Consider the following 22,419-nt stretch of genomic DNA (forward strand, 5'->3'; position numbering starts at 1 on the left):
TTAAGTAAGACTGCTTTATCACACTGAGCCATCCCCAACTCCCCAACAAATCTCCTCTAAACAAGGCAATTGTAAAATTGGGGGAAAGTATCGTCAATGACTGCTTTACTATAAACTGACAATATGGGACCATTGGGAGAAGCAAAAACAAAACAAACAAACAACAACAAAACCAAACCATACCAGGGAATGGAAAGAACATCACTTAAAATTCACCTGCTAAACAAAACATTTCTTTCTTAACATGGAACAGAGATTTAAATATTTATCCCCATTTCGATCTCTAACTGGGTTTTGCGTAGGGACCAAATTGGGTCATCCATCCTTCTGGTTGAACAGAACACAGAGCACTACTCAAGAAAAGGGCCATTTGTTTGAAAACACTCTATTGAGCATGCTCTACCTTGCCACTGGAATATGCCAAGCGCTGTCACAGATGGCAGGCTCTGACAGTTCCCATCCGTAGTGTCGATACTCGACAGTTCAGCACAAGATCAGTGACATTCTGTCTCATTAGAACCACGCTAATTATCACAGCTAGTTTCAGGGGAAACCATGTGTTGCAATGGTCAATTTGAAGGAGTCTGTGCATCAACAAACTGGTAATAAGGATCAGACACCTTATTATATGACAGCATGCCGCCTATGATCTGATTTACAGAATCAGAGGCACTGGGGCGGCCGGAGAGGCTGGCAGTTTATGAAACAGTGTGCTTAAACCCAATTCCTAAAGCATTCTGGTTGGAAAGGGAACTGTTCAAAAAATATGCCAGGGCAACTGGAATTGTTGAACCAAGAAATCAAAGGAGAATCAATTTTCTATTAACACAAGGAGATTAAGATTTGGAGGTGGGCGGGGGGGGGGAACTGCACCAATTTGGTAATTGCACATCAACTCCAGAGATGATCCGGAGCTTGCATTTTGCAAGTATGTAGTGATAAATTACAGAATAGCTACATTTCTACTGATCTCTAAACTACTATCACTTGCTTTTAAGATATGCTGTGACTCTTGTGTCATTTTGCCAAAACCAAAAGGAACACCAAAAGTGTAACAAGTCTGCTTGGAAAAGAAAGCCACCTCCAAGGTTACTCTGTAAGATGCTAGACGTCCTCTTCCTAAGACAGGAAGAATCTACATTAGATTCCTATCACCTATGTAAATTCTTCTATCCCTGCTTCACTGATGTGAAACTTTAACAGTAGAGTTTCTTTCAGAGCTATTTTTCTATTGCCATTTCACATAAATGCATTTTCACAGATATGTTTATTTCACAGGGCCATTATTTTCAGTTCTCACATAAGGAAGAAAGAAGATAAAGTTAAAACCTACCTGCAATATCCCAAATGCAAAAGACAACCAGTCAGAGTTTTGAGCAAGCACACCGTGTTTTAATCTGGTAGTTGGTTAAGGGATGACATTATGCTACAGTTGTGTGCTAAGTTTAACTGATTGACATTAAGTTCTCAGACAGATTCCCATTATGAGCTTAATCCTGTTGGGCTGCTCTTTTCCTAACTCCCTTTTTGTAGATCCCCACTGCTGTTCTAAGGAGCTAGCTCTTCAAATGCTAAAGCTGAATGAAAAAGAGGAACCTGCATGGGATGTTCTCAGCCTATACTTTCAGCTTGTGCTATCCTTTGAGGACAAAAGAGGGCCACGATTAATGCAGATTCGATAAATAGATCAATATGGAATGTGCATACCCATGCTTCAGAAGGCATATACCAAACCCCTGTGACAACCTCTGCCACGCCTTCATCAACTTCCTCACATGGTTCCCCCCCATCTTTAAAGAACTGGCCCCCAGTCTGGAAACTGATTCTCTTCAGGTCTCACCTAAAAATTTTCTTGTGACATTTCCTAAAAGTGAAAAATTGGACTTCAATAAGTTATAAACTATATTTGAAACAAACCTATGAAGTGAGGTCAAAGAAAAACATATATTTATGGCTTACTCCCATTCAACTTTAAGCTTAAAGGAGGAAAAATGTGTAACATCAAGACAGCTAAAGACCTTTTGTTCAATTTTTTTTTTTTTTTTTTTGGCCAGTCCTGGGCCTTGGACTCAGGGCCTGAGCACTGTCCCTGGCTACTTTTTGCTCAAGGCTAGCACTCTGCCACTTGAGCCACAGTGCCACTTCTGGCCATTTTCTTTATATGTGGTGCTAGGGAATTGAACCCAGGGCCTCATGTATACGAGGCAAGCACTCTTGCCACTAGGCCATATCCCCAGCCCCTTTTGTTCAATTTTAACTCAGCCCAAAACATGCTTATTTTAAGAATGCACAAATCTAAAAGGGCTCATAGTCCCACTCACATATTTAGCTTTTAAAAATAATGTAACTGCCAGATACCAGAGGCTTGTATTAATAATCCTAGCTACTTAGGAGGCTGAGATCTGAAGATCACAGTTTTGAAGACAGCCTGGGAATATGAATCTGAGACTCTTACCTCTAATTAGTCAGCAAAAAAGCTGGAAGTGGAAGTGTGGTTCAAGAGTGCTAGCCTTAAGTGAAACACTACAGGACAGTGCCCATGGCCTGAGTTCAAGCCTCAGTATTGGTGAGTGAATACACACACACACACACACACACACACACACACCATGTAATGAACACACAATCGCATACATTTAGACTATCAGAGTAGTACCTAAAGCCAATAATGTCAGTAGTCCTATTTGTATTCAGCTAGAAATGTACAGAGAGATCAATGTTTTAGAAAACTAAAGCCAACATGGATTTCTAATATTTAGAGATAAGAGACTTTCAGCAATGATTGCTAATAACACCAAAAGCAGAGAGGAAAAACTTCCAAGTCCTATGGAAGAAGATGATACAGAAGCCTCCAGAAAGGAATGAGGGACTTGACACACAGATGGTTGAGATGTATGCTGCTGGGCTATTCATCTACAAATGCTCCTTTTGTCCCTTCTTCCCGTGGGCAAGTGGATCCATGCCAGTCTAAGCTGCTCCTGCCCAGGTATCCTCTGCCTAGCTAAAGGACAGTTTTTCAGACACTGCCTTAAAAAACCTTCAAGTACCCATGAGAAGGGGCTCTGAGGACACAATATAAATTCACACAGACTGCTACAGAAGGAAATGGCACCAGAAATAACAGAAACTGTGACTTTCTAGTCTGCTAGGCCTCCTGCCTGCCTTAAATAAGAAGCTATACAGGTGAAATCGTGTTGCAGCAACATCTGTTACTTGAACATTGCAGAAGAATGAATCAGCACACAGCTTCAAACTGGAGTTTCCATGGAATGTAGCATGGTAGAACACGGAATACAGTGCTACTGGCTTCTTGATTTTATTCGTAGATTTTTGTCACTAATGATTCCAGTTCTCAGCAAGGATATCTATATTTTTAGCACTATTTCTAGACCCACTGGTTTGTGAGATATGTCTTATTTAAAATATGACATTTCAATCACCATCTAAGAATTCCTAACCTAAGAGTAGGAAGGATTCTTTGTGTTTTACCAATAAGCTTCAGTATTCTGAAGTACTCTGTTTTTTGCCCTTTTTCATTTCTTGCTCATCCTAGAGGCTCCACATCTCAAGGAAAAAAAAATATCAAAAAAATAGACTGAACAGAGAAAAAATGTGTTCTCTTGTGCTAATTGTTCTACTTTTGCAGATCAGGGAAAAAATTAGGTGTGGTAGGAGCTAAGTATTAAAATCCATACTTAGCAAGTTGGGCACCAGTGGCTCACCTATATAATCCTAGCTACTCAGGAGGCTGAGATCTGAAGATCTTGGTTCAAGCCTGGGCAAGAAAGTCTATGGAGACTCATCTTCAATTAACCACCAAGCCAGAAGTAGAGTGCTATCTTTGAGCAAAAAAGCTAAGGGAGGGCAACCAGGCCCTAGTAAGTTCAAGCCCCAGTACTGGCAAGTGTGTGTGTGTGCATACACATACATGTGCAAGCACAAACATATCTATCAATCGAGACAATTTGTAGTTGCCAGATTCCTATAACCTGCACAGCCTGCAAAGGATCTTAATTGTCTTATAGTCAAATAAAATCTTCATCATCTACTTTCTTTGCTTAAAAGACCCTGTCCAACAATAAGGTGAAAGAAGGGAATCATTTCTAAACACAAGTGGGGATGCTGTAAAAGCATTCAGCTTGGCTCTCTGTCTGTGCTGCTGGGTCTGCTGGCTCCACCTTTGCAAACATAAAAATCAATGTAACACTTGCATATACAAGGCAAGGCCTACGGCACTGCTAATGTCCCCTTGCTGGACATACACCTTAAGTCTCAGAGCTCTCCAGGGGTTTGCTGTGGAATAAAATTAGATTCCAACATCTGCCACTATTAAGGAAAAAATTCCATTTCCATCTCCCATATGAAAACACTATAACCAATGAACAGTAACTGAACCTTGATACCATAATGGTTATTACCCAAATCAACTATTTTTTTTAACAGTAAAATTAGCAAACTCTACTCTCATCATTATTTGAATGGTATCAGAGTAAATGTTTGATAAAATTCCAATATGATTCAACTTGGGGAAAAAAGAAACTGCTGCTTATTTGAACACCCAGAATATAAAGTGTATTCATTTGTAGCTATTCACATTATGCTTAAAGCATATCATCTTTTTAAAGTTTGCATTAGCCTGCTTTCCTAACCAAGCACAAAAAGTAGCCTACCTTCAGTTTTTTACTTGCATATTTTACTCAGACGTTAAAAACAATCGCATTTCTATTATTCATTGAAGAGAAGAGCTAATATAATACATGTGAAATGGTGGGATCGGCATGAGGTTGTTTCTGGTCCTGCGAATACTTGATGCATTAGTCACTCCAGATCCCATTTTACCTTTTAAGATGGAAGCTATTTGAAATACATAAATACATGATAAATAAATCACTCTTCTCCATATGGAGGACTAAACCTCTTACTTAGCACATTATAAAATGTTTTCCATTTGTATATAGTGCTGTACAATTTAAAAGCTCTTCTGCATACATCAGAGCATGTGACTGCCTCCTATGCTGAAAGAATCTTGGGCTTAGTAAGTTTATGTGATTTCCCAAAATGATGGTGCCAGCAACTGCCTGGATCACTGCCTGGACCTCCTTTGGCTCTTCCACCATTCATTCCCACCTCCATCTATAGAAAAAGCCTGGGATCCCAAGGCTTTGTGGTGGTATGAGCCTCTGGTTCACAAGCACATCAATGAAGAAAAGGAAAGACCTCACTCTTTCCATGATCAACTACTCCAACAACCTTAATTGATCTTTGCTGAGGTAGTGGTAACTGCAGTGTTCATGCTCCCTGCATCCCTTGGGAGACACTAAAATAGTAGGACAGATTCAATTTGGAGGTGACTCTTCCATTTATTAGCGGTGTAACCATCACATGCAAATGGAGGTAAACAATACTAGCTCACAGGGTTACTAAAATAAATTAAGGTAAATAAATAATGTGACAAAAGGTCTAGTGCAAAAGAGGTGATGATGTTCAGCTAACCCAAGCAAACCAGGATAAGACAAAAATGAAGGAAGATGGGCTGAAATGGAGGTACTTTTGGTTCCTCTCTTTGTGCATACTTGACCTGAGAGGCAAGGAATGCTGTGTTATTCTCATTATCCCTGGCACACTATCTGAGGTATAAATAACTATCTTAGAGTTCATTTGGCTTAACATCATTTTATATGATCAAATATACATATATATATGATCAAATGTACATAGCTATTGGGCTATTGTGATACTCTGCTAGAACTATCTTTGTTGTTACTTTTAACATAATATATGAAACGACTTCTTTTTTCTTTCAACTTTCTTTCCTATTGTTTATCCTGTTGTCACTGTATTTGATTTTGGTACCCTGGGTGTTGTATGTATGTTTATCTGAACTGGGGAAGAGAAGGGGAACATCAAAATGGTGAGACAAAGGGCAAACCAATGTAACAGTGATACTCACAAGACAATATGCTGGAAATTAACCGTACAACTTGGGCAAGTGGGGAGAATGGGAGTGGAACAAACGTGGGAGAAAAATAAGGGAGAGGGTAACAAACTTGACAAGAAATGTACTCACTACCTTATGTATGTAACTGTAACCCCTCTGTACATCACCTTGACAATAAAATTAAATTAAGAAATAACTATCTTAGAAGCTACATATGTTCACTATGAATTATTAAGGTCTGTTGGTTCTGAAGATTATTTTGTTCATTTTTCAAGCTACTTTATAAATCAGAGCAGGAGAACAGAATCTAAGTAAATGGCCACCTTTCCTTGTTATTTATATTTCCTTTCTTAGGGCTATGTCTAGTTTGAGTACTTACGTTTTAAGCCATCTGCAATCTTTGCACATATTATCATAAAAAGAGTAGTACATGCATTTAAGTGAAGAACCAAAAGAAAACTACAAAAATGCTCTGCTAGGGAGTTAAAATAGAAGTCAGCATTAACTACTCATACGGATGAAAATGGTCAGTTGGCTTGATGCCACAGCCTACAGTGGTTTCCTAGGATTCTCACTCTAGCAATCCTAAGAGATTGGATAAAAGTTTGGAGGGTTGGGCTGGGAATGTGGCTTAGTGGTAGCGTACTTACTTGCCTTGCATGCATGAAGCCCTGGGTTCAATTCCTCAGCACCACATAAAAAGAAAAACCTGGAAGTGGGGCTGTGGCTCAAGAGGTAGAGTGCTAGCCTTGAGCAAAAAAAAAAAAAAAAGAAGCCAGGGACAGTGCTCAGGCCCTGAGTTCAAACTCCAGGACTGGCAAACACACACCAACACACACACACACACACACACACACACACACACACACACACACACACACATATGCTTGGAAGGTCTTAGGCAACAAATCAACATAGCAGATGCCCATCATTATTGCTGAAACAAGGGCTTAGTGAAGATGAAAAAAGCAGGCTACAAAGTTATGGATGTTTGAAAAGCCAGAGTATCACATACATTGGTGCAGTAGCCAACTGTTGTTACTTCGAGAAGAGTTCCAAAATCAGTATCTTGGCCAAGAGAAATGGTAGTGGCTGGGGTGGGTCACCAGATTGAAGTCAATGATCAATAAAAGTCAATTAAAGAATACTTATTGAAAAGCATTAATATTCATTTTTGTTTTGTTTCACAGCTGACCAGATAGATTATAATAATTCATTGCTGGTTTATCTTGTTGGAGATCTGGGAAAAGAGCTTGGCTCCTGTAGGAATGTAGTCTTATTCTCGATAATTGGAGAGGTCAAGAAAAAAAAATTTGTGGGATCAGAAAGAAAAGCAAGATTATGTATATTTAAATAAGAGATCCTCATTACAATTAGACTAAATAGTCAAAACAAGAATGTTCAGGGTGGGTGGGTAAAGTGGGCACGGGACTTTTCTCCTTAATACATAGTCTTGGTGTGTAAATGAAGACATCTGAAGACGCACACAGGTTTGAAGCGGCTCTAACATTCTATCATAATTAGAAACATTTCAAGAGCCCTGTAATTTCCAATCAAAATTACAGTAATTTCCGATATACAAGCCATGATTCATGACAGAATTTTACATTCCATGAGAGATTACGGTGGCCTGATGTATGACACGCTGAGTACAGCACTAACATAAACAATTCCGTTTAATGTTTAAACAGCACTTGATGTTTAGAATCTCACAATAAAAGAAACATATTATTGTAGAAATTATCACTTTGACAGTGATTGAAGGGTAGGCAGGCATGTGGCCTATAAAGCTATAATTTTTACAGTCCACAGCTTGAGTTTAATCATTTTTATATAACATTTCCAAGATATCCCTTAAGTATTTCATCAGTCTATAACTTAAACAAGAACAATATTTTTCTAAAGCCAAAGTCTCATTAAATACCACTATTAATGCTGATAGAGTAAAATTTTAGGAAAAGCTAAAAAAAGTGTTATAAATATTCTGCTATAAATATTGCCAAGATTGTAGATTTTATCACAGACTGATAATACCAAGGATGTTACATAAAAGGGGGTTCATTACTTGCAAAACATTTCAAGCATTCAAATCTCACCTGGAACCATGGACTGCTTCTAAGTATCACCTTGGTAAGTGTTCCCAACTCCTTTTGCAAAGGCAAGTTTTGTATTCTTCTAATCCCTTAAGAAGTATTCTTTTTTTCCTTTCCTTTTTTTTTTTTTTTGGCCAGTCCTGGGACTTGAATTCAGGGTCTAGGTGCTGTCCTTGAGCTTCTTTTGCTCAAGGCTAGCACTCTACCACTTGAGCCAACGCACCACACCACTCTTGTCTGTTTCTGTTTCTGTGGTATTGAGGAATTGAACCCAGGGTTTCATGCATGCTGGGCAAGCACTCTACGACTAAGCCACATTCCCAGCCCCAAGAAGTGTTCTTGAATTTTGAGAAAATTATATATGATTTTGAGTTTATTCCTACAGATGATTCTATCATGATAAACAAAAGCTATCAATGTGTGATAAAGGCTGTATCATCTACTCTTTGTTTTCATCTGTATTTGTAGAGATTTGCAATTTTCTCAATTCAAACCCTTCAGCTATAATTAGTCAGAACTGGACATGTTTTCTAATTGTTAATTTGTATGTCTTATACACATCTACAGAAAGACTAAAATGATTAATATACAAAGATACATGTGTATGAGAGGGGTTTCGTAATTGCACCTAACACTTGTATAGCATTTGTATATTTTAGAATAAAAATCATGGTCATCTAAGTAATAATGGCACAATAGAAAATGAATTACAATTACAAAATAACAGGTTGAGAAACTTTCTATGTGTCATAATAGTCTTTGAAATTTCATTTCAACAGATTTATGGGTGAATAGAAAAATCTTTGGTCTTGAAATGAGTATTGGAGGGAAACCAAAGCCTATGTCTCTAACCTGCATCTGCACATTTCATTCACGGAACTGTGCACATAATCCTAGAGATGGTGACCTCTCCGTGGCGCAAAGTTCACAGTGAAAGCAGACACAGCTTTTAATGAAAATGCCAGAGGCATCACTGATAAACACTGCCATGCCCAAAAGAGGATCTTACCTGGCTTTTGGTTGCTGCAACCTTTGCAAATAGTGCCTGGGACACTTTAGCGCGCTTCATTTCCTGCTGAATCTCATCATAAATGGAGGCATTAATGTTCATGGTATTGTTCTCTGGTTTCCCATTCCTCTCAGTGGCAATAGTAGCTGTTTTCACCTACAAAACATTTTGAACATTGCTGTCATTTTTCATTGGCCAAATTGTTTTGAAGCTTCTCAGGCTCAGCATCCAAACTGGACATTGTTGCTCCTTTTATGATCAAGGTGATCAACAGTGCAGTCATTCAACATTAGTTATTGCCCTGAGATCAGATTGCTTAAGTTAAGGAAGTCACATTGTCATGGATGATTGCATCTGTAATGTGACAGCAACTGCTAGCTGACAACCAGGAATTATAATGCCATAAAGTAAGTTTTCTGGAAAACAGGATAGTTGCAAAGACTTGAAAACCCTAAACTAATTGTCTCCCAATTACCTTCCATTCCAACCCTAACAAAGGAAATTCACAATTAAGATCATAATGCACAGTGCTGTATCTTCACTGGGTGCCCGGTGCCTAATAGACAATTGCATCACTAATAGCTATTATATACTATGGCCTTTTTAATTTTAGATTCTTTTTTATGCCTCTTCCTCTTATGTTTCATTTTAAAAATCTTCCATAACAAAGCCATTTGCAGAACTGCGTATTTAAATCTTCTATCCATCCATGAAACAGGTAGAGTGCCGTGGTTAATTATCATAAAGGCTGGTTGCATTTTACACGTGCATGTCCAAGCTGTTCTGTATAATTATTTTATCTTTTCCTGGCACCCTTGTCTATAACTACTTCTTTTTGACTCATAGAACCAGACAATAAGAAAATGTTTCACAACATTTAAGAGAATATTATGGTAAGTTACACAAAATATATAATCAGTGACTTTACATATTTAAAATGCATAACTCAAGAGTGAAAAAGTAATACCAACCTTTTGATAATTATGATAAGAAGAAATCATCAGGAAAATGTCACAAAATTTGGAGGAGAAAAAAAATAACATCTTGACTTCCAGATTTATCGATATTATTATTCATTTTGTAAACTCTAAATTTAATTTTTATTATGCAGTTATACGAATCAGTTATGTGAAAATTTACAAAGGAACTCCATAAGCTGAATTTTTACTAAGAACTTCATAAAACTGTAAATGAAACACAAGACTCTAGGCAGGATCAAGCTTCTCCCAGCAGTGCTCTCTGAAGGGCCTCTTCAAATCCTTTCAGACCCAGGTTCTGTCCTCTAGAATCTACGCCTTTTCCACAACTCACAGGAACAAGTAGAACACAAAGGAATTTTAGAATAAACAAGCTATTGCTGGCATCTAATCATATAAAACTTTAGTCAAACTGCAAGTCTTCCAGGGATAGGTCTCATCCCCAAAATAAGTGCCATGAAAGGAGCAATGCAGGTTTACCCTAGAAGACTAAACTCCCTTTAAAATGTGTCTTCTCAATCTTTCTAACTCTGGCAAGCTAGCGAAGTCAACCCTTGCTGATCTAGAGAAAGCAGGTGGGCTGGTCTACCATGACATTCATCATGCCATGTCTGGACAGGCCCAAGAAGACGACATGACTGCATGCTGGCCTCACTGCCTCCTTTAAACCTGGGACAGAATGCTGAGAACTGAAGCTGTATCTCCAGGGCTCGCTTTCTAGCTCTGGGGTGTAAGAAGCAAGCAAGGGCATTCGCAGAGGTGTATTAAGGACTGGAGGCCACTAAGACACACACAGGGCTTTGAAGCAATAATCTGCTAAACACCACTTTAGGAGCCAGAAGAGTTAACGCATTACCATAAATTGCCTACAAAGTTGCTTTGGTGAGATTTGAAACTTTGCTCTGGGGTGGTCTTGCTTTGAGGCACAGGGATAGATTTGATCACCTCATGGGGTCCCTTTTAATACCTATTTTTCTCACCACTTAAATGAAAGAGAAAAGAAAAGCCATTTCAATTGTTTTGAAAATTGAATGTCATAGAAATGGAGGCCCAAACTCTGGGCCCTGGAAGGAACTGTTCTTCAGAATCAATCCACATCACAATAATAAGAGACCAAGTTTTGGGAAACTTGGACTCTCCATCTGTTTTTTAAAATAATTTTCATTCTTTTGTAAAACATTAAATGGGAGAATTTATCTTTGAGGTAGATTATAACCATTTCTTTCAACCCTATGATTCTGTTTTTAAATTTTTCATTGCTTTATTTTTTATAGAGTAATTGCAACTTGAACCAAACAGCGAGAATTCTAAATCCTTTTAACATCAAATAATTAGTAGCCAACATTATCAAAATAAAAGTGGAACTCAAGCATCTTGTAAAACTTTTAAAAGGAGGAGGAGGGAACTTAGAAATATAAAGTTAGAAATATTGATCTGTATTACTCATTAAAAAAATATTTAGAAAAGTTCTTTTTTCTATCTCCTTGGCCCAGATATGCATCTATCTTATCACAGATAAGGTATTAGACTTCTGGAATCACATTTTTTTCTTAAACACAAGCTATTGCTTAAGGGGACCTGACTTGGACAGCCTTTCAAAAAATGAAAGCTGAAATTTTCCCCAGGTAAAAATGGAAACAAAAATCTTTTCTATCTCACTCTACTAAGTACTATTTTAGCTTAGTACAAAAAAATATCTTCTTTAATCCTGCTTTAGCTTTTAATGTTATATCACACATTAAAATTCATAAAGTAGTTCATTCCAGGCAAAACAAGCTACTCTTCACTCTTCTCCACAAATAGCACAAGAGGTGAAATAAATGCAGTTGCCTTCGGAAGGGCTTTTATCAAAGTAGGGGGGACTACTCCATCATTAAAGAGGCGCCAGGGAAGTAGTTAGATGCTTCTACTCTTTACCCTCCCATGTGAGGAGAGGGTACAGAACTAGGGGGGGCCTTTTGGTTCACTAAATTGGTGCAGTACCGCACACATTTTCCATGAAAACTCTATTTTGCTTCTTCAATGATTGCTAAGTGCATTAAATCATACTTTGGACTACACAAATTTAATTCCCCTTTGGTCTGGGCTGGTGAACGTGCTACTCCTTGAAGCACGAGGAGTGGGCTGCAAGCACAGAGCTCTCACATACACAGAATCAAAGCTTTCTGTATTTGGTAAAAATAATCTTCACAATAAAGCTGAACACTTATGATCTGGTTATTATGTGCTGAACATTTTGTTAATGGGTAACTTTGTAATCTACATAACAGCCTACAGTAAGTACTATGATCACCCTGTAGAAAAAGGTGTATAATAACAAAATGTTAAGTCACGTCCATGGCTCAAAGTTGAGATCTAAATTTTAGATGCTTGGTGGTGAATCTTATCTTGGCTCTGGGTCTTATCTAAGAGACCATGGAAATTATATAGAGTTCTGCTTTAAGAGACTTTTTTATTTAACTGATGAAAAATTCACTTACCACCAGGCATGGTATCACATGCCTGTGATACAAGTACTGGGATCACAGAGGCAGAGGCAGAAGGACTGTGAGTTCAAGACCAGCCTGGGCTTATATATAAGATAAAGTCTCTAAAGGAAAGGAGAAGTAGAAGAGCTGGCTGGCACACTGGAGCTACCAGACTATTTATTTCTTATGTAGACTCTGTACATTTTCTAAAGTGTTATTATCAGATATTATGCTTTACTTTAGAATAAAGAATTAGGGAAAGAGATGTATTAACAAATGAAGAAAATAAGGATTATATAATTCACATGTAGTTATAAGTTGGTAATTACATGCTTTCAAACTGCCCTTTTATGGAATTTAAAACTGTAAAATTAATTTAACTCCCAAAGTCATATGTATAAGAATACACAAATGAAACCACCAGAAATCATCAACTCAGAACTGATAAGATAAAACTCCTCTAATAAATAAATTTGTAAAGCACAGTCAGGAGTCTTTTAAAACCAAGGAACTTTGGGAAAATAAGTTTCTCCTAGGTAACTTTCTTATGACCAAAATTTGGAAGGGGTATTTTCACCACAATTTCATAAACACAATTATCCAAAGTCTTCTCAAGTAGATCATTTGTTCAATGTTCAATTCATTCCACCAGGACAATTTTCTCAAATGCATTCCTCTTTCCAATCTGACACTACAACTTTCCATCCTCTAAAATAATCAGAAAAGTCCTCCAAGTTTCATTTTCCCCTTTCTAAAATAAATCTATTTGTATGTTGAGGAGATAGCTTGAGGTATAAGAAAGAGCAACAGACTTTAATGGGGGATTTGAAAACTTTTAATTAAGCCTTTCACTTGGGTTTCTCATTTCTCTAAGCAAAAGGCTGGTATGAAGAACCAATGAATGAATGCATGTGAAGGTGCTTAGAAAACTGTGAACTATTATGAAATGCAAGGTATTCCAACTTCTTACATTGGTAAATGTAAGTTGGGAAAATATACTTTTGGCAAACAGGTCTGGCTGAGAGAGGTTCCCTCCCCAGGCAGAGAATGAAAGCCACCATGGCTGCCCTTATTGGACAGGAGTCATAGAAAGAACCCTTGGTTGGGCCAGCTGAGAATTTTGTTGTTTCTGGAGGCTGGGTGAGGTATTTCTAGGAACTATACTTGGTAGCCCCTGGTAGCCAGAGAAGTCCTTTGCTGAAGATAATTTCAAATCTAAGAGCCTCAATAGTTTAGCTCCAAGATCTGGCATGTCCCAAGCAAACGTTAAATCATATCATATGAGGTCTATATCTTTAAGGAACTGGAAGATAATCCAGTCTTTCAGACCTAAAGGTGCCTGGGAGCCACTCGGGGCCTCAGCCTATCTCCTCATTTTGGAGGAAAAAGAATGCAAAGTGATTTGCCCTAGACTTGGGCAAAATCTAGAATTAAAAAAGGCAGAATTCTTCAGTCTGTGTATCCATGGTCACCTCCATTTTAGTCATTTGTAATAAGCACAGAAAAACCCTTTTGTGTGATATATTGGATCCAATCCAAAAACTCTACTAGTCCAATTGTTCTGAAGCATACTTTTTTCCAAATCCAAAAGTCCTTATCTCAATGACGATGCCTTTAATCTATCAAGAATTTCTAAAAATTTAATCCATGCGATCACTGTTAAAGGACAAAATGGGAACAGATTGAAAGTGAACTCTTCACTGTAACGATAAATAATGCAAAGGAACTCTGTAGGGGCAAATAAGACACACACATACATGTATTAGTCATTTTGGAATTTGGTTAGATGGCTGGTAATACTGCCCTAGGGAGAGACTTTGTCTGAAAAAATTTCACTAAGAATCTACTTATTCATTGAACTACATTTATATGTTCATCTTTGGCTACATACATCAGCTAAAGGCAAAATATCTACCTCTCTTGAATTAAAAAGTGACTCAACTAAGAAGCCAATAAACCAGGCCATAATAAATCATATATATTTTCTGTACCAAACTGTCCATGGTAGATACTGTATTTGTCTCATATACTTAGGGAATCCACTAAGAGTATCTAAAACGGACATGAAACGAAGTATCACTAAAGAATTAAAGCAATGTTTAGCTAGGGAAAAAAAACAACCTTAATGAATAAGGATAGTGTAAACACATTTGGAAAGTGAGACACTCAAAATCCTAGAAAAATTAAAAAACAAAAGCTGTATTAAAGAACCACCAAAGCAAAGATTTAGGCAGATTCAAAATAAAAGATGTTCAGTGTTGAAATTCATATAGCTCTTAAGCAAGCTATTCTTCTATTGGCATTGCAAATCAAGTGATAAACAAAATAATTCTGTCCAGAACTGTTGGTAAAGAGCATAGGAACAGGTTAACTAATGATGGGGAAAAATCATCTAAGTAAAGTTTTTTTTTATTTAATTACCCTTATAAAAGTCATGTGTATATAAAGAGTTGTTCATTCTTTATCTTAGGAAGTGGTTTGTTTAGAGATCAAACTCAGTGGAAGTATATAAGTATACAACAGACACACAGCTGCCATTCTTCTTAGAAGAGAAACATGACTTCTTTATAGCCTGTGCCTGTGCACATCAAGTCCAGCCTGATTTTCATTAAAGATGGAGAAAATGGACTTTTGTGTCATTTCTAAATAGCAAGTATTTCAGAACTTAATGAACAGCAGTATAAGATGCTCAGCAAGTGACTGGATATTATGTACGGTCTTCACTCATGGACTATATGTAATACTTCCTTTTTTTAAATTGCTGAATAGTCTTTTTTAAAATTGTTATATTTAGAAATACATGACAGTTAGCATTGATGCAAAGAAATCAACACAAGCATATAATTTCATTGACATGTTATAGGAATACTTGGAATCTGTGCTCCTTACTCAATTTTTATATAGTTTTAGTTGATTTTATGTTTTTAAGACTTGTACATGTCATAAATTAAACATACAAACAAAACAACCACACAGTTGCTTGTGAATTTAAGCCCAATCTACTTTAAAACTTTTGTCCAATAGTTTCTACTGAAACTTAACTTCTTGAATTCTCATAATAGTTATAAGGCTGCTTTTTAAACCTCAACTTAAAAAATAACCATCCAGATGCATTTACAGACATTACCTGAGAAATGACTTTTTTTCCTTTCCTCAAAGTGTGAAAAGGAGGCTGGAAAAATAGAAAATGTGCCCATTTCTGGGAATATGGATGGAATTCCTTATCAATCCCATTTAAAGCTGCCTTCAAGGATAGTATTAAACTTAATTATGAAAGATCACAAACGAGATGATGTGTAATTGGTACCAGCTGCACTTCATATTGGAAAGCATAAATACAAATGGAATTACTTATTTTTATTTATTTACTATTCAAATGGCAGCTCTAAAACTGATAAGGGTAATATTGACTTTATTCTTTTTTGTTCTGTTGAGTTTAAAATACTTCTTGATTTAGTAACAGAGGTAGAGGCAAATATCCACTTTAAGACTCTTTTTACTCTCCCCTCCCACCCAAAGAATCTAAATAGATTAACACAAAGCTATTTCCTTTCCTCTACCTAATTAGTAGTTTATTGTTTCTATACCAGAATTTGTGATTTGGGACCAAATTCTCCTCAAGCAACTATGTGAATTCTTTAAAACTGGAATCTATTTTATTTCTTGCCGAGATTCTTCCTTAAACATTGTTTTAAAAAGAGAGAGGAGCAAGGAAGAAGAGACTGCACCTGGGGAGGTCGGCTGGGTGGTGTGCTTATCAGAGGGGCTGGACTCATAGCTGATGCAGCATTCAAGCTCCTCTCCCTTTCATCCTGGTATATTCGGTCTCTTTCTGCTTCTGGTAACTGCAAGAAATTCTGCATAGCTCGAAGGTTTACCAGCAAAGACTGGGATGCAGTCTTGGGGTCCTCTTCCTTCCGGAGGATTTCTGAAAGCAAGCCCTGAAGATAATGAAAGGGACAGTGTGAGTTTGCTCAAGCTAGCCCCTGGGGATGCCTCCTCTCCCCTCCCTCTCCCCCGCCCCGCCCCTTTTCCACTCTGTTAAGGAAATGAAGACTCAGAGGCATTAATTCTTCATAGGAATATATTAGTTACAATTGAAGCAGTGGAGAAGAGAGTCTCAATTGTGTTCTTAATTTTATTAAACATCTGCTTTACATATAACATAAACCGAAACTGCCTAATTGGTCTCCTTCTTTTGAGTAGGTTAACTTGCCATGAAATCTTTCACAGAAAGAAGATAGAGGGAAGTTAAGCACAAATGAAATCCTCATAATACAACAGCATTGAACTGTATAGTTCTCAAGCTCCCTAGACAAAGGCAAGGGAATGCCAACAGTTCAATATGGAAAGACAAGAAGCCATTTTTCTAGAATAGTAAGTAGAATTATTTTTCAAGAAAATACCAGGAAGCAAACTGCAATGTACCTCAAATAAAATTTTAAAAGCATCACCTAGGATCTATGCTGTATATTTACAGGCAATACTTTAAGTAATTTCTTAATCTGCAAATTATCCAAGTAAATGGCATCAAGTGGCCATTTCAATTTACCATTAAAGGGAAGCACGTGTGTCCTAATGATTCTAAATAAGATCTTGCTGTAACCTCTGGGTTACAGGTTGAAGTTCTGAACTTCAGAACCCAAAGATAAAATGTGAAATACATAACCCGTCTTCCATACTATAAAAATCCACCACAATATGCCAAGGCAAAGAATCTTGTCAAATTTTGTAATTACTAAATTTCTTGGGGAATAAAAATCATTACTAATAATGGGGAAAAGTCACAGACCATAAGAAAATTCCTTTCAGGTGTCTCTCTTCCCCAAATAATACAGCATTCATCTTCAGTTTTGTTTTTTGTTTGTTTGTTTTGTTCAGTCTGTCGGCTTGAACTCAGGGCTAGGGCACTGTCCCTGAGCAATTTTGCTCAAGGCTAGCACTCTACCACGTTGAGCCACAGAGCTGCTTCCCTAATTTTTTTTTAACTTTCAGAAGAACTTTTTTTTAAATGGATGAATTTCCCTTAATATGTGTCAGGGATAATATGAAACAGAAGTACTGAAATCTGACAACGTTCTGATGACTGAGCAGCACTAATCAATCTGGTGTATGGAATAAAGCTTAGAACATCAGAACATGTCTACTTTCTTCATGTAGATTGCCAGCTTTCACAATATATAGCTCAGACTAAAATTCCATTCCTATATCATCTGTAAATACACTCTCCAAAACCCTACAGAAATGGCTAAAAAGTACCTGTAATGAGAGAATTGTCAAAAATAATAGAGTCCCAAGGTTTTATTATTTGTGGTTTCCTAGAAGTGAAAACCTGGTTTTGTGCACTATTTCTCAAGATAATGTTCCACACTGCCTAAATATAACAGCTGGGTGCAGATATTATAAAAGCACTGTCAAGTTTTAAAATGACTTATAAGCTGATATTAAAAAATGAAACATCTCCAACAGGTTTGAGAGGTTTGAGTCAATTTTAAAGAAATCTCCTACTTGGTCTAATATAATCAAAACCTGGAATTTGGAGCTAAACCTTCAGTTTCCCTACAAGAAATGTGACTGAATGTGAAGATATATCTTCTGTTCACAATACTAACAACTAAGTGTTGCAATGGTGTCTGTTCTAGAATAAAACACTCAGTCAATTTAACTAAAATTCAATTTGCATAAGGCCCACTAATAAGATTATGTATACTTTTGATGTCATACTGAAACCAAAACACAAAGATCACTAAAAATAAAAATAATAAATTCTGAACAACAGGTATAATAAAAGAGCCCTTGCTTGCCACTACTCTCAAGCAAATGTTATATATTTAAAAATGTGCTAGGAAGCCCATTGTGTTGATGCATATCTGTAATCCCAGCACTCAGGACACAGAAACCAGAAGGATCATGAATCTCAGCAGCTTGGGCTAAGACTTGACTCAAACAATGAGGGCCAAACTATAAATAAGGCACCAAAATACAGAGAAATATGCATACATTCCATATATATAAACATAGTATGTTACATATTCCTTGAGTTTAATATTCACTTTTGTTTCCCTAGCAAAGTACCTACCATCTAAGTGTTTGAAGGACACTTACCAAACCAATTAATTATGTGACACTTTGAGATGCTTATTTTCACTAATAGTTTGGTAATTTTTTTAAATACACTAGGGCAAAAGATATCCTCTAAATATTTAGGGTGTTTTTACATTTTGAAAAATGAAATTAGATATTTTAAATAGTAAATAATGGAGCAATATTATCACTTATTTCTACCAAAACTTTTTTCCTGAAGCAGCAAAGAAATTCAGGGAGAAAAATCAAACACATGCAAAAAGATACTAAATGTCTTGTTCATGTAAGACTAAGCCATGGTATGGCTTAGACAGAAGATAGCACCTCTCTTGGGAGAATTAAGAAAGAGCTCTACCTTCTGCCCATATTTGTACATGGACATGCCTTCCCATTTAAGCATACAAGTGTTGCAGAGGCAAAGCATTTCATTTCCACTTAAATTAATTATGCTACTGGAACAGGTGCAGTTCTTCTGCCTGGAATATGTTGATGGTCTAAAGCAATGTTTCAAACCCTGGGACACTCAGAGAACTATAGCAGCCAGTGTAGACAAGCTCCTGTGTTTTAGAACCTTTCTTTTGGCCTGGAGCTTTCAATGAGGGGAGTGCCCCCTGGTGGAAATGTTTGAAAATATTGTTAGAAAATGTTTTCACTAGTGTTAATTTTTTTTAAATGTCACATTAGAACAATTCTACATGCAAAAATGCCTATTATCAACACAGAGACAGGATTGCATATGCTGGTCTTATTCAAATCACGGTTATCTGAGCCGATGCACTTATGGATCTAAGATATAAGCGTCCTCCTTCCCTGCCCCCCCAACTACCCCCCACTACCTTTTCCTATTTTCCATAGTTGAAAATATACAGACTTGCTAGGTTACATCAAGATCATTAGTAGGACTTACTCATTATTGACATTTACAAGGCTCTTTTTACCAAAAATGAGTCGTTGTACTAGAAATACTATGTTCAAGCCCCCATATACTCTACTTATTGGTGAGACAATGGGATGAAAACTTATCTTCATTATCATACACTATAGGTGCTCAATAAATTTGTTGAACTAAATTGAACAAAATCATTGTTCATTCTCATTTCTAAAAAGAACTTCAGAACTTGTATGTTACGTAGGAGGTTACCAGCACCTCATGAATATTAATTTTATTGGAAATGAGAAGCTGCCTTTCATTGGGACTTCACATCATACAAATAATTAGATGTGTGCTGTATATGTGGAAACATAAAATTAGTCTGCCTTGTCATTACACAGTAGTTAAGTGAGATCCTAAGTTTTTTCAATTAATGAATTTACTGATAAATTCCAAAATCTATTTTTATATCCCAACAATAGTTTACAAGTTACTGCAAGTAAGATTCATTAGTAATTGTAAAAGAAAAAAATACCCTTCAATAAATATTATCAGCACTTCCAAAAGCTAATTATGAATTTTTTTAAACAGAAGATAAGTGAAGGAGACTGCCAATCTGCACAAAAGGCTGTCTGGCCTCCCATTTGTCTTCTCTTTGAAAGTAATCACTGATTCAAACAGATTATATCAGATTCATGGAACTTGAAAGCCCTCAGAAAGAAAATACAATTTGATGAAATCACGCTCCTCAAAAGAATATATCCTTATTTAAAATGTTTGTCAAGGCTGTCTGCCTCTACTGTTTATAGTGAATTTTTAGTCATATTGTACAAGCAAAAGACTATTTTCAGATTCCACCTAGTCTTTGGACACTTGCCAAGTAAGTTATAAGTAGACCTTTATCTCTGTCCTTTGGTAAGCTAATTGAGAGCTGTCATGTTGGGATAATAGCACCTTTTTACCTTTTATTCAATAGTGTCATGGATAGTAGACTTTCCTTAAATTACACTGTGAAGAATTATAGGAACACACTAGCAATTTCTGTTATACTTAAGAAGGCAAATTTCTCTCCACCACATAATTTACAGAACTCAAATTCAATAAAACATTACATGATGGTCCATTACTGTTATCAGTTTTGAATAATCCATCTTCATTCTTCATTTTACTGGAAAATAAAGTGTGCCCAAGATGGGGGCAGGAGAAGGTAGAAGGAAAAGGAGAAGAAAGCTACACAGTAGGTTCAGAGTTAAAACTCTGGGTTGTCATTTTTTAAGGGACATTAAAGATTATATTTTCTTGTATCAAAACCTTTAAATAGCAATATTAGAGAGAGGTGAATTGAAAATTATAAATCTAAAGACATTAGCAATTCCTTTCAGCCATAGGTTTCCATTAAAAGGGTATCAAGTAGACACAACGGAATCAATGACATATTCTAAAAGCTGGGTCTTCAATAGCAATTAAAGCAGTAAGGTATGCCATAAATTTGGAAGAGGAAAAAAATCCTTACAACAAGTAATTACATAAATTTCACCATAAATTTTAATAAATGATAGACTTTTTTAAATCATAGGTGTAAGTCTTATTAAGAGAGGATTATGTTTAATTTGGGAAACCCTGTTAAGATGATGAGAAAATTCTCAATAGAGATATGAAACATGAAATCCGGGATCTTAAACTTACTCAGAGCTATCAATGACTAAAAGAATTCTCAATCTCTAACTATGCCATCATTATATGAATCTTTCAAAACTCACTGTTAATAGGGAACACTTCCATTATCCAACCATATCATATAACTCTGCATCTCATATCCACAGTCAACAGTCATTTTTGTAAACCTTGGGTTGAACTGCACATTGTAATAAGTGCATCGCAATGTGTGATGTGCGATTTGGCTCTGCAGAGCTTCCCTGTCTATACATATGCATTAGCATGTGTATTTTCGTACTCCACGCTCACACCCTACTCTCACTCTGCACCTGCTTTTATTGAAATGCATACACTTTGAAATAAACACACTACATGCATTCATATGAATGTATAATCATTAAAATAAATGCAGCTGTGTGTAGGCGCATGGGCGTGACTTTTAAGTATGACCACTGAAAATACATACGTGCTTGCGTGTGTAAAAGCTCATTTTCAATCAGTGAACACTCTCCATACATATAAAACCACTCCTGCTTAAACCAAACAGCTTCAAATATGGCCCGACATCTATTTCTACCAAGGAGTACCAAATATCAACATAAAGTTCTAAAACCAAACCCTTTTATTGGCAAATAATTCTTGGCCATGTTTTCCCCCCAAAAAACTGGCTAGTTAAAAAATAATATCTGTATGGAGCTATACCAAGTTTTCATTCTCTTCTTACCCTCAGAAAAATAAAAATCACTGTTTTTCTTATTAATTTTCTCTTCAGAGAAAATTCTACCTCCCTGCAGGTAATAAATCCTATAGTCATGCAATCTTTTCAGTGAAAGGATTGAAGACTAAAAAACAAAAACAAAAAGCAAAGAGTACTCTTTGCAGCTGTACCTGTAATGTCATTAACTGGAAGAGAAAAACTGATTCGTGGTGAATCTACTCTGCATATTCTTCACTGTGTGCTGTGTACTTCCCGGAAGGCTATAAGTTACAACTCCTTGCTCCGTTTTTCAATCAGTAAATTTCTATGTCTATAACTTGTCTCTATGTCAATGTTTCTTTGTCTGTGCCCTTTTAATTGAATTCAACATATTGGATTGTTATGTGGAGTGCTACATTTTTTTTGCCCAGGACTAAGAATCACTAGTATTTATTGTATGCATGAAACAAAAAATGGTACCAAAAAGAGGACTGTTCAGAGGGTTGACCTTTGATTCATTCCATTTTTAACAGTTCTCCTCCAAGTGAACTAAGGTGTCACATTAAATTTACTAGCTAAAAATGAACACAGTTTTTAAGCTTTAAGAACACTGAACTTGTTAAAAA

The 22,419-nt window shown here is 36.6% G+C and overlaps 1 protein-coding gene across 8 annotated transcripts in view; it reads right to left on the bottom strand.

The window, feature by feature from the left end:
* Positions 1–22,419, bottom strand: part of Satb1 (SATB homeobox 1) — a 102,428-nt gene that overhangs the window by 26,340 nt on the left and 53,669 nt on the right. For all 8 annotated transcript variants that reach the window (XM_048355938.1, XM_048355940.1, XM_048355939.1 and 5 more), the window contains exons 8-9: positions 16,214–16,426; positions 9,041–9,196 (exon numbers count right to left, since the gene is read on the bottom strand). In XM_048355938.1, the coding sequence (XP_048211895.1) occupies positions 9,041–9,196; positions 16,214–16,426 (369 nt within the window). The remainder of the gene's footprint in view (positions 1–9,040; positions 9,197–16,213; positions 16,427–22,419) is intronic.

The sequence above is a fragment of the Perognathus longimembris genome, chromosome 10 (genome assembly GCF_023159225.1).
Source record: "Perognathus longimembris pacificus isolate PPM17 chromosome 10, ASM2315922v1, whole genome shotgun sequence".
Taxonomy (NCBI): domain Eukaryota; kingdom Metazoa; phylum Chordata; class Mammalia; order Rodentia; family Heteromyidae; genus Perognathus; species Perognathus longimembris.